This window comes from Melanerpes formicivorus, unplaced genomic scaffold, assembly GCF_026170545.1.
Source record: "Melanerpes formicivorus ecotype bairdi unplaced genomic scaffold, bMelFor1.0.p_v2 SCAF_7, whole genome shotgun sequence".
Lineage (NCBI taxonomy): Eukaryota > Metazoa > Chordata > Aves > Piciformes > Picidae > Melanerpes > Melanerpes formicivorus.
Window position 1 is genome coordinate 3,146,497 of NW_027142359.1, and position 13,374 is coordinate 3,159,870.

At 49.4% G+C, this 13,374-nt stretch overlaps 1 protein-coding gene across 1 annotated transcript in view; it reads right to left on the reverse strand.

Moving 5' to 3' along the window:
• Positions 1-295: 295 nt before the first annotated feature.
• Positions 296-13,374, reverse strand: part of PLPP3 (phospholipid phosphatase 3) — a 65,352-nt gene continuing 52,273 nt past the window's right edge. Inside the window, exons 5-6 of the mRNA XM_068140675.1 lie at positions 9,004-9,180; positions 296-2,439 (exon numbers count right to left, since the gene is read on the reverse strand). Of these exons, the coding sequence (XP_067996776.1) occupies positions 2,314-2,439; positions 9,004-9,180 (303 nt within the window). The 3' untranslated portion in view covers positions 296-2,313. The remainder of the gene's footprint in view (positions 2,440-9,003; positions 9,181-13,374) is intronic.

Genomic DNA, 13,374 nt, shown 5'->3' on the forward strand with positions numbered 1-13,374 from the left:
CTATGTGGTGCTTCAGGACACAGTTTAATGGTCATGGTAGGACTCAGCGATCTTAAAGGGTCTTTTCCAGTCCTAGTGACGCTATGATTGTATGAATGGTCTGTGAGAGCAGCAGGTCAACCCCAAAAGGCTGAAGGCAGCTGGCAGCACCAGGATTATTTAGTTGCGTTATGAGCTTTACTCAGTGATCTTAAAGGGTCTTTTCCAGCCTTAGTGACTCTATGATTGTATGAATGGTCTGTGAGAGCAGTAGGTCAACCCCAAAAGGCCAAAGGCAGCTGGCAGCACCAGGATTATTTAGTTGTGTTATGAGCTTTTATTTAAAAAGCACATTTATACAGCAATAATTTCGCAGATACAAACTTCCACTTTGTATTCTACAAAAGTCTTTTTCTTTCTGTTTTTTGTTTTTTTTTCTTTTTGAATATTCTTCTCTTTACAAAAAACAAACAAACAAACAAAAAACCCCAAACAAAAAAGGAACATTACAAAAATACAGACAATTTAATATGATTTTTTTTTTATACAGCTGTCTCTAATTGTAGTTATTTTCATTAAAATATTACTACCACAGAACTACAATATTTTAGTCCACTATAAAACAAAAACAAAAACAAAACAACAAACTGAACCAAACCAAAATTAATTCAATGCTTTTTTGTTTGTGTATTTTTTTTTAAATTTTTATTTTCTTTTTTTTTCCTTTTAAGCAGCAAAAAAATGTAAATAACACAGGTCAGGACACAGTTTATAGTCATAGTGGATATATCTAAAATTGTTTCAAGAAATAATATTTTACATAGTTAATTTTTTAAGGTTTTTATACATTATTTATATAATATTTATAGATTAAAAAAACAAACAAAACAAAACCAAAACAAAACAAAAAAAATCATAGCTTGCTAAAGAGTTGAAATGATAGGACGGATTCTGTTAAGGAGGATGTGCAAATGGCTGGGATCCCTTTTGTGAAGGTGCTCTGTGAAAGGGCTGCAAACCAAGAACCTGTGGTTTCTGGGCAGAAAAAATAACCACCACCACCCCACCCCCGCCAAAAAGATCATAAATTCATCATCCTGCTCCACATAGCGATGAACTGATTCACCACCGAGCACAGCACAGGGCCTGGGACCTGCCGTGGCACACAACTGGGGTGGCCCAAGGGAAGAGGAAGAGGAGGAGGAGGAGAAGGAGGGATGTACAAACTGACTTGACAGCCAGGCTGGGACGTGCCGCCCAGCAGCCCGTCCCAAAACTGCAGGATCAAAGTTTCCCCAGGACTCAGCCCTGGGGGGTGGTAGTGCCAAGGCGTCTTCAGCCGGGCCACCGCGACTCCACTTGCAAACCGCATCTGCTGGGATGGATCTTTTTGGGAAGGAGGATGGCTGGGAAGCAGAGGATGCTCTTTTCCGTGGAAGGGTCATCTGTGGGTGCTGTGCAGGGCCCAGGTGGGTTGGGCAGGATGAACCCTCATAGAGAGGAAGAAATGTGGCTTCTCTGCATGGAGGCTGGGAGCTACTCATCCTCCCCACGAGGCTCAGGACTGCTCCTTGGAGGCGTGTAGTGCGAACAGAGACCCTCTGAAGATCTTGGACTGGGCAAGCTTCTTCTAAAACTAAGTCACAGTATGGAACAGAGGAGGTGAAAATAAACCTAGTCTTGAAAAAAGGAGAACAAACCCAACTCCTCCTAACCGATCCCAGATCTTGACTCAGTGCTGTCTTTCTCGTCTCTAGCGCTCAACAATGTTACTCAGGAGTTGGGTTGTGGGTTTGTTCCCTTTTTGCTTGCAGGTATTAGAAATCTTCATAGTGAAAAAAAAAACAAACCCAAAACAAACGAAAAAAAAACACAAAACAAAACCAAAAACAAAACAACACCTCAGATGGCCAGCTTTCCAAAAACCCCTTAAGTGTTCATCAGGCTAGGAACAATTTGGCGTTCACTACAACATGAACACTCAAACCAATTGCACATCCCAGAGCTCCGGCACCTCTCTTGGTTTGCTCAGCTTTTTGTGGTTTGTGGTTTTTTTACTTCTTTCCTTTTTTTTTTTGCCTTTCTCCCTCGTTGCTTTCACCTTAAGTTGACCACCAACTCCCTTTCATCCAAATGTTGCAAGTTGAAAAGACCACAGAGTAAGACTTTTACTGGTCGGGCAAGAAAGTCTCTCCCTACATTCTACTGTCTGATGAGATTTGAGAGCAGCAGGTAGTTGCTGTCAGCAGTCTTTTTCTTTTTTGCCAAAAATAACTGGAAAAAAAACCAAAAACTCAAATAAAATTAACAACAGCCATCCAATTTCTTGAAGGTCTACACCATGTTGTGATGGTTATTCCTCTCAATGATGTCCACAGGTGAAAGGATCTCCTTCCGGATGGGCGGTGGAGGCAGGCAAGTCTTTGTCTTGGGCTTGAAGAGATCTGAGACGTAAAACACCTGCAGGAATAAGTGGGAAAAGGCAAAGTTAGGAAGGCTGGGTGATGATTTGTGCTCAAAGATTTCATGCACAGAATACACAGGTATGTTTAAGCTGCAAAAATAGCACTTTTTTTTGGTGTGCTGTTCACAGGGTCACAGGATGTTAGGGGTTGGAAAGGACCTCCAAAGATCATCCAGTCCAACCCCCTGCCAGAGCAGGACCAGAGAATCCAGCACAGGTCACACAGGAACACATCCAGAATGGTCATGAAAGTCTGCAGAGAAGAAGACTCCACAACTCTTCTGGGCAGCCTGTTCCAGTGCTCTGGGATCCTCCCAGTGAAGAAGTTCCTCCTCATGTTGAGGTGCAACCTCCTGTGCTGTAGTTTACATCCATTGCCCCTTGTCCTATTGCACAGGGTGCAAATGAGCAGAGCCTGTCCCCTGCCTCTTGACACCCAGCCCTCAGATATTTATAGACATTGATTAAATCCCTTCTCAGTCTTCTCTTCTTCAGACTAACCAGCCCCAGGTCTCTCAGCCTCTCCTTACAGGGCAGTGCTCCAGTCCCTTCATCATCCTTGTAGCCCTCCGTTGGACTCTCTCCAATGGATCCCTGTCCTTCTTGAACTGGGGAGCCCAAAACTGGATGCGATATTCCAGGTGTGGCCTCACTAGGACAGAGTGGAAGGGGAGGAGAACCTCCCTGGATCTACTGGACATACTCCTCTTAATGCACCCCAGGATCCCATTGGCCTTCTTGGCCACAAGGGCACATTGCTGCCCCGTGGGGAACTTGTCCACCAGGTCCTTCTCCACAGGGCTGCTCTCCAGCCTATCGAATGCCTGATTCTAACACTGACAGCAGTGAAATCCCCAAGTGTCTGCTACCACCTTCCTGTGGCTCAGTCCCTACAAAGCACCAAGATACAAAAGTACAGAGCAAGTTAATTTCTCACTGCCTGATCGCTGAGGGCAATATCCAAACCTCTGCTGAATGGGTTGAAAGGCCAGGAAAGAGATACACAGCCCACACTCCAATAAAATCACAAAGGTCTCTCCAAAGGGCTGCCCTGACTCATGGTGAGTGGCTTTAGGGATGGAGTCGGGTGTGAAACAATTCACTCAGGTAAGCAATTAAAAAGCTTTCAGCCCAAAGCTGCGCTAAGTTATCAGCCATGAATCAACTGTGCGTGATGCTCTCCCTCCTCAGGCCCCGCCAAACACCAGTACACAGGGCAGGGTCTGGTCCTGAAGCCAAAGCCTGAGGAGAGAAGCTATTCCTGACTGCTCCTTCCTAAGTATCCTGTGATGTAACCCCTCTCCCGGATGTGAAAAACCCAGCGCCTGGCAATTTCGGGAGGCAGCAACACAATAAGAAACAAAATGCTGGAAGGAAACTTCCACATCCTCCCTTGGCAGCCGCTGCACAAAGCTTATCAGCCCTCCAGGATCAGGGCACTTTCTCCCTTGCCAAACCTCAGCCCCGTGCCAGAAGGGAAAAGAATCAGACAGCACAGACGAGGATAAAGTGGCAAGGAGCAAAAAAGGCTCATTGTGAGAACAGGTTGTCCAGGGAGGTGTTTGGGGCCCCATCCCTGGAGATATTCAAGGTGAGGCTCGACAGGGCTCTGGGCAACCTGATCTAGTTGGGAATGTACCTGCTAACTGCAGGGGGGATTGGACTGGGTGACCTTGGGAGGTCCCTTCCAACCCAGACCATTCTGTGCTTCTATGTGGTTAGCCGCTACCAAAGCCCCAAACTTTGCTCCTGCTGCTGGCTGCCTCTTTCAGCCCAAATTTGCTGGCTCATTTCACATCAGCATTGAGAATGTGGGTTTGCTGAGCTGAAGCCTTGGAAGAGCCTGAAGTGGTGTAGGAATTAGGCAGCATATTTGAGTCTTCTCCCATAGAATCATCAGGGTTGGAAGGGATGCCAAAGATCATCCAGTTCCAACCCGCCTGCCACTGGCAGGGACACCTCACACTACAGCAGGTTGCTCACAGCCAGCTCAGCCTGGCCTTAAAAACCTCCAGCAATGGGGCTTCTACCACCTGCCTGGGCAACCTGTTCCAGTGTCTCTCCAAAGGTTGAAGGGCTTCAAGATAACATTTAAGCAACAAGAGAAATCAGGAGGGGGAAAAAGGACAAAAACTAAGTAATAATAGATTAGGATTTCCAGGCTGTGTAGCATAAGGAGGGAGTTTTCCCCACATGCATCTCCACATTTTCTAGCTACCCAGAGCCCTGTACAGCAGGTCTGCTCGTCCTTGAACACAACTTGTGCAAGTCCCTAGCAGCAGGGGCAGATAAGAAGCTGAGCTGAACAGGCAGCAAACTTGCTCTAAGCAGCAATTTACTCCTACAATGATAAGTGGGGATGCAGGAAGCTGAGCTATTGTTGTTCAGCTTTTATTGCTTTGTGAAAAGGCAGGGAAGGAGCTGACATAGGAGCCAGCTCATTTTTCAGTAGTGTGCTAGTGTCCAGTTGTGTAACAGAGCCAAGAAACTTCTTTAGAGGGCATCCAAGTGGCACCTTTGGTTGGTTAAATAATAGGATCCAGCTGATCCTGTCGAGGATGGAAGGCTGGAGCCTGGCCTCCTGCTGCAGCATTGCAGCGTTGAACTCCTCTGCGAACAGTTTTCTGTCATTAAGAAGTGCTAATCCCCTGATTGGCTGGCTTGGAGCATTTTTGATGCCATCTCACTCACCTACCCACCTCAGAGAGCTGGATTCAATCAAAAAGATGTCCAATTTCTGCCCTAAGTACTGCGTCCTGTTCTGGAAGCCCTCTTACAGGAAGGATCTGGAGGTGTTGGAGCATGTCCAGAGAAGGGCCACAAGGATGAGCAGAGGGCTGGAGCTCCTCTGCTATGAGGACAAACTGAGGGAGTTGGGGCTGTTCAGTCTAGAGAAGAGGAGACCTTACTGTGGCCTTCCAGTATCTGAAGTGGGCTACAAGAAAGCTGGGGAGGGATTTTTTTAGGGTGTCAGGGAGTGATAGGACTGGGGGGAATGGAGCAAAACTAGAAATGGGTAGATTCAGATTGGATGTCAGGAAGAAGTTCTTCCCCATGAGGGTGGTGAGACACTGGAACAGGTTGCCCAGGGAGGTGGTAGTAGCCTCATCCCTGGAGGTTTTTCAGGCCAGGCTGGATGTGGCTGTGAGCAACCTGCTGTAGTGTGAGGTGTCCCTGCCCATGGCAGGGGGGTTGGAACTGGCTGATCCTTGAGGTCCCTTCCAACCCTAACAATTCTGTGATTCCATGAAGAATCAGTTTCTGGGAGGAGATTGTGGAGTGCAAGCAGCACAGGAGGATTACACCCAGTCTGCTCCTTGTTTTGGGCAGGAAAGAATTATGGTGGAGTGTCATCTCGGGTATTTTATCTTTTGCTGTGCTGCTTGCTGCTTTTCAGGGTTTAATTCAGAGCCTGGCTAAGAGGTTCCATTTCTCTTTAAACTGTATTTCACTTTAAGATGGCTGGAGGTTATATAAACACTTAGAGGAATCATGAAACGTGATCTTTGGGGGTTAAAACTGTGTTAAATCCTGCTAATGCTTGAACTGTTGAACACAAAAAAAGCCTAATAAACCTGCAAAGTTTTTCACTTGGATTAGCTCCATTTCCTGTAGAAGGTGCTCTCCACCCATAAAGAAAACTTGATGGCAGAAGACTGAGAGCTTACTACACAAAGTGAGCCAATATCTTCCCCTTCCACTTCATTCTTACTCCTTTGCATGACACTGAAGAAATCTTTCATCACGTAGGACGAGGTTAAAACAACTCATCTAAGCTAACCAGAGCGACACCAGGAGCACGTCCTCCTGACATCTCTCCTTTTCTCTCTCCCTCAGAGGAGACAAACTACAGGCCACAGAGCAGGCTGCCTACGAGGAGCATAAAAAACTGTTTCCATTTAAGAAATCCTCAGCATATTTCACCCTGGAGCCGAGTCTGAATGTTTCGTCAGCTGGAAGCGCTTGACACTAATGTTTTCTGCTTGTTATTTCAGGCACTGAATGACAAACGTGTCTGCTGCAGCACAACCTGGATTTAAGCTCTGGCAGCCCTCAGAGATGAAGCCCACAATTGGTTTCTACTGAGAATTACAGCCTGATAACCATGGTATTTTAACAGCCCTTGCCTATCATCTGAGTGCACCCTTGAAGGCTTTGCTGGGGGAAGAAAGGGGTTGGAGATGGAGTCTCCAGGTCCCTCCCTCTGCTTCAGAGCATCCCGTGGCAAGACAGCTGGATCACAGAGCTGGGCCAGGATCCCCCAGAGCATCCCAGGGACTACTCTGATACAGCAGCAGCATTAGCAAAAAGCTGCTAAACTACACACGCAATGCAAACTCCAGGGAGTCTCAGGGTGACCCCTGCTCTTGTCCCTTGCTGTCAACTCCCAAAAGAGAGGAAGGTCTGCCAGCCCCTCCTAGGCAATGATTCATGTCAGCCAAGTCAGGTTCAGAAGAATATCATACTGATGGTTCTTTGAAAGCTCATTAAATGGGGCAAGAGAAGTGTTTAAACTCTGCTCCAAGTCCTAAGCTGCTGTCTGAGATGTCCCCAGCCATGCCTGCAAAGGCTTTGGAGACAACAGTCCCCTCCACGAGCCAGCTGGGAAGAGCAGTGCAGGTTGCCCTGGGCTCGCAGGCAGACACAAGCCTGCTTGTGGAACTCCAGGCAGCTGCTTCCTATGTCGGTTTGCCTCGACACAGGAAAACCAGCCCAGCACCACCACAGCCTCCCCTTCCCAGCACAACTTCCAGCTGCTGGAGGGCCAGGAGGGGATGGCCAGCCCTGCCGCTCGGCCCGGCCAGGAGGCATCCGGACGCTCGTCTCCAGCATCCGGAGAGCTATTGTCTTTCTGAAACTACTGCTGGGATCCAGGGATGGATCTCCTGGTCCCTGCTTCCCCTGTATATTGCTGTTCTCTCACCTCTCAATCAGAAAGAGGTAAGCATCCCCTTGGAAATGCCTCCTGGGGATGTGCACTCTATGTCTCAACAATCCCACCAGCGACAAATTCCAATGCCTGCACTGAGCGAAGCTGTTTCACTGCTCCCCTGTGTCACCCAGGGTCACCTGCAGTGCCACTGCAGTGCCACATCTGACTGTTGGGACAGGAAAAGTTACCAGGGGTTTGGAAATGCCTCCTGGGGATGTGTACTCCATGTCTCAACAATCCCACGAGAGACAAATTCCAACGCCTGCAGTGAGCAAAGCTGCTTCACTGCTCCCCTGCATTGTCCACGGCTACCTGTGGTGCCACAGCTGACTGCCAAGACAGGAAAAGTTACCAGGGAGCACCCTGACAATATTGGAATGAAGGAAACAGGACCTGTAATGCTGTTGCTGCAGAGTGCAGCACTGGTGGGCACACACATTTCTATAGTTTAGCCCTCTGCATGTGCCAGCCCCACATGGGACACTGGCACCAGGCAGTGTCTCTGCTCAGAGAGTTCAGAATGCTTCATAAAAACTGCCCAACAATGACATTTTTGTCTTGGCTTTGGCATATCATCAATGAGTGGAAAGCACAGAAATAACCTATTTTCTCTCCTTGCAAAATAGAACATTAGTGGACTTAATTCCTTGCCTCCAAGGTCACTTTACTTTCAGATCAGCTAAGAGAAGGCAAAAAAAAAGGAAGCGGCAAGCTGTTCAAACCTCTCTTTCAGGAGTTTGTGCAGACACAGGGAACAAGTACAACCCCCAGCCAGTTTGTGCAGACACAGGGAACAAGTACAACCCTCACCCCTTGTTCCTAGCAACCCAGTGCCCCCCACCCTGGCCTGCTTCAGACATCTGCATGTGTCACTTCGAGTTACAGGGCTGCACAATCATCAGGTCACTCTTTGGGAAGCAAATTGCATGAGAACAAACCCAGCAGCCACAGACAAGTGGGGGCACAGCTTTTGTTTGCAGCTTTCTCATGGGCCCCTTCTGTGGAGTTACAAACCCACCACCAACACGGGCAGCTCTTGCTGGGAAAAAGTTTTTCCTAATCTCCAGTCTAAACCTACCCAGCCACAGCTTGAGGCCATTCCCTCCTGTTCTATCACTACAACCTCCTTTCAGGTAGTTGTAGAGAGCCATGAGGTCTCCCCTCAGCCTCTTCTTTTTCAAACTAACCATCCCCAGCTCCTTCAGTCTCTCTTCATCAGATTTATTCTCCAGGCCCTTCCCCAGCTTCCTTGCCCTCCACTGCACTGGCTCCAGCACCTCCATATCTCTCTTGGATTGAGCTGCCCCAAACTGAACACAACACTCAAGGTGTGGCCTCACCAGAGCTGAGTATAAGGGAACAATCCCCTCCCTGCTCCTGCTGGACACAGCACTTCTAATCCCAGCCAGGATGCCATCGGCTTTCTTGGCCATCTGGGCACACTGCTGGCTCCTATTCAGCTGCTTGTCCATTAGCACCCCCAGGTTCCTTTCTGCTAGACATCTTTCCAGCCACACTGCCCCACGGTGAGCTCACAGCAGCCCAAGCTGGGGAGGTGCCTGCTATTGCCATGAACTGCTCCCCCAGCATCCCAGCTGCTGTTCCTCATGCTGTGGGTGCCACTCACCACGCAGTAAGCCACCAGGGCCCCCTGTGCAAAGCCTGCCAGCACGTCGGTGGGGTGGTGCTTGTGGTCTGAGACGCGGGACAGCCCGGTGTAAAACGCCATCATGATGAGGGTGAACTGGAGGAGGGGACGAAGCAGACGAGCTCCCTTCCACGTGAATCTGGCCTGCAGATAAAACTGTGGGGAAGAGAGGAAAACAAAACAAAACAAAAAAGGTTGTGTTAGAGGGCAGCAAAGGAGAAGCTGTGCTCAGAATGAGCTCAGGTGGCAGAGCTCTGTGGGGCTGGCTGCAGGGCACCTGCACCCCTTTGTCTCAAGGACAGAGAGGCATTGAAAAAGAAGGATGCTCTGCAGATGTGTGGCCTCCCTCACATCGAGGGGAGAAGAACAAGGAGGGATTTTAGCTTGTGGCAAAAGTAGATGGGTACAGCCCTCCCTTGAGGAGCCAGGACCTTGGGACCACCTGTAGCCTTGCTTACACTGCAGCCTTGCTTCAACCTTCACACAACATCTCAGTGGGCTCAGTAAGGAAACTCCTCCTTGCTGTTATTTCATAAAACCATAATTGTTAGGGTTGGAAGGGACCTCAGGGATCATCCAGTTCCAACCCCCCTGCCATGGGCAGGGACACCTCACACACTAGATCAGGTTGTCCAGAGCCACATCCAGCCTGGCCTTCAAAACCTCCAGGGGTGAGCCTTCCACCACCTCCCTGGGCAACCTGTTCCAGTGTCTCACCACCCTCACAGGGAACAACTTCTTCCTAACATCCAATCTGAATCTACCCATTTCTAGTTTCGCTCCATTCCCTCCAGTCCCATCACCACCTGACACCCTAAAAAAATCCTTCAGCAGGTTTCCTGCAGGCCCCCTTCAGATACTGGAAGGCCACAATAAGGTCTCCTTGGACTGAACAGCCCCAACTCTATTACTCTGTCTCCATAGGAGAGGTGCTCCAGCCAACGGAAGCCAGGTCTCAAATTTGGGGCATCCTTCAAAGGAACAACAGAATCACAGAATTTCAGGGGCTGGAATGGACCTTGAAAGATCATCCAGTCCAACCCCCCTGCCAGAGCAGGATCACCTACACCAGATTACACAGGAACACATCCAGGTGAGTTTTGAATATCTCCAGGATATTCGAACAGGAATCCACACAGCAGTCCCTGACTCCAGAGCCAGCCCCCAAACAGCATCAACATTGCCACTGCATTTTCCAGCCCCGGGGTGAGTAGGAGCAGCCACCCTACCACATGGGCAGGGGGTCACTGCCACCCAGAGAGGGAAAAGCCAGGCCCTGGCCCAGCCCAGAAGGATGAAGCTGCTGTGACGTCAAATGGACATTGTCCCCCTGGTGACTCTTGAGCCGGTTTCCGTTGGGGCTGGTGGGCACAGCCGGTTCCTGTGGGAACCAGGAAGCCAGGCGGGAAGAGAGGGCAGGAAAACAGCAACCTGCTGCCCGCGGCAGCGTGGCCGGGCGCGGCTGGGCGTGGGGCGGAAGGCTGCGGGAAGGGAGAAAGGGAGGGAGGTGGAGCAGGCTCTGGACTCGGGTTGCTCAGGGGACACTCGATGGCACGAAGAGTGCGAAAGCACCTGGAAAATGCTGCTCAGCTCCAGCCCAGATCTGCTGCCCACAGGGATCAGCCACAAGCTGGCGTTTTCTGCCCGCTCCTAAGCCAAGCGCTGGAAGTCAGAGCCGGCCTGGTTCGTGGGGCTCAGCAACATCAGAGGGTTGGAAAGGGCTTTAATACCTAGTTACAATCCCTTATACACACTCAGAGCAATTCACACTGCCCTGAGAGGAAAGGGAATGAAGCTCTTACTGCGCTCTCTGAAACCACAAATAACAACCATTTACTGTGAGAGCAGAATGAAGTGGAAAGCTGGTAAGGGGAAAGCACAGGATCATAGAATTGTCAGGGTTGGAAGGGACCTCAAGGATCATCTAGTTCCAAACCTCCTGCCATAGGCAGGGACACCTCACACTACATCACATTGCTCACAGCCACATCAGCCTGGCCTGAAAAACCTCCAGGTATGAGGCTTCCACCACCTCCCTGGGCAACCTGTGCCAGTGTCTCACCACCCTCATGGGGAAGAACTTCCTAACATCCAATCTGCATCTATCAATTTCTGGTTTTTTTTCCATTACCCCAGTCCTATCACTACCTGACACCCTAAAAAGTCCCTCCCCAGTTTTCTTGTAGGTCCCCTTAAGATACTTAAAGGCCACAGTGAGGTGTCCTCGGAGTCTTCTCTTCTCCAGACTAAACAGCCCCAACTCCCGCAGGTGCTCCAGTCCTCTAAAAGCCCTTTAAGCATAATTTTGGCCAATTCAGTACATATGGCTGCTGCATGAACATCACATTTCCCCCTCTCTGGAGAGAGCACATACTGGACTCCATTGAGGAAATGAAATATTATGGCATTTGAATGGAGCAGATGCTCCAAATTATCCCAACTGTTAGCCAATTAACATGGAAGAGAGCAGTACCAAAACAGCTCAGTGCTGGCTAAGGCACGCTGTGATTTTGGGGAACAGATCCACAAAGCAGCCTGAGCCTGGAAACGGAGACACACCACCACAGCACACGCATGCCACACCATGACACCTTCACAAAAAGGCTCAGGTTGGAAGGGACCTCAGAGATCATCTGCTCCAACCTCCCCACCACAGGCAGGGACACCTCTCAGCTAGACTCAGCTGGTCAAGGCCTCATCCAGCCTGGCCTTCAACACCCCCACAAAGGAGGCATCCACAGCCTCCCTGAGCAGCCTATTCTAGAGTCTCACCACCCTCATACTGAAGAACCTCTTCCTAAGATCCAGTCTAACCCTACTCCCCTTCAGCTTCAAACCATTCCCCCTTGCCCTGTCTCTAGGCACCCTGATGAAGAGTCCCTCTGCAACCTTCCTGTAGGATCCCTTCAGCTATTGGAAGGTAGCTCTAAGCTTGCCCTTGCATCTTCTCTTCTCCAGGCTGAACAACCCCAGCTCCCTCAGCCTGTCCTAGCAGAAGTGTTCCAGCCCTTGGGTCATCTTTGTGACCCTCCTCTGGACTCTGACCAACAGCTCTGTGACCTCCTTCTGCTGGGGACACCAGAACTGGAGGCAGTATTGGAGGTGAGGTCTCAGCAGAGGCAAGGGGCAGAATTGCCTCTCTTGCCCTGCTGGCCACAATCCTCTGGCTGCAGCCCAGCACACAGCTGCCTTCTGGGCTGCATGAGGGCACTGCTGGCTCCTGGGGAGCTTCTCAGCAATCAACACCCCCAAGACTCTTTCGTCAGAGCTCCTCTCAACCCACTCTGCAGCCAGCCTGGAATTTGTGTCTGGCCTGACCCAGATGCAGGACCTTGCCTTTTGACTTGTTGAGCCTCCCGCAGTCGGCACTGCTTGTGCATATGATGCTACAGGACAAGTTGCAGCTCTTTAGCTCTGCACAACAAAACCCAGGGGATGGACCACTGGGATGGTTCTCTAGTTTGTGATGATAATTTCTGTGCTTGAAAGCAAGATGAGTCAACAACCAGCACACAGAAATCAGAGACATGCTCTGCCCAGAAGGAAAAAAATAACAATACCCCCCCCCCCCACTACTGATGAGGTTAAAAACACAGCCAAGTGTAATGCAGCCACCACTGAGCTGGAAAGCTGGAGCTTCACAGCCACTTGCAGTGATTTAACAGCAGACACTTCATCCTGCAAGCAAATATCTATGTGGTTCACTAGCAGTTTTCAGTTTGCAGTGCTTAGGCTGCCTGAATTTTCATGGCCATGGTCTATGTGCACCCAGTGATCTGTCATGGAGAATAACCTGAGCAGGCAGGGAAATAGTCAAGGAAGGTGGTGCTACAGCAAGCTGGAGGCCCTGGTGTGCTTAAACACAACTTCTCAGTGCGGAGACAATGTCCCCTGACAAAAACAGCATTTGTGACAGCAGTATTTTTACAGCACACAAAAGAATAGAAAATAGTCTTCCACTACCACAGTTTAGTCTCAAGGTTATTTTCAAGTTCAAGAGTCTCAGCCCAGTCCAGGTGACAAGGCAAAACTCGGGTTCCAGCATGTTGCAGAACAAAATCAGCTCCAAGTATTGCATCTGATTAACCATTATTCTTGGTTCAACAAGACAGACTTGAAACACAACATCTTGAAGTCTTGAGGACCCCTTAAGAAAGAAATTGGCTGCTGGGTAATCTGACATTTGTCCCTTGTGCACAGCCTTGACATCCCCTCAAACCATTCCATCCTATAGGCTTGGCCTAAAACAGGTCATCTATAGGTGAGGAGGCAAAGTATCAATTAAATTGAAGGCTAAAAAGCTAACCCTGAGTTTGAACATGCCACAAAAGGAAACGCTTGGGGGGCTGA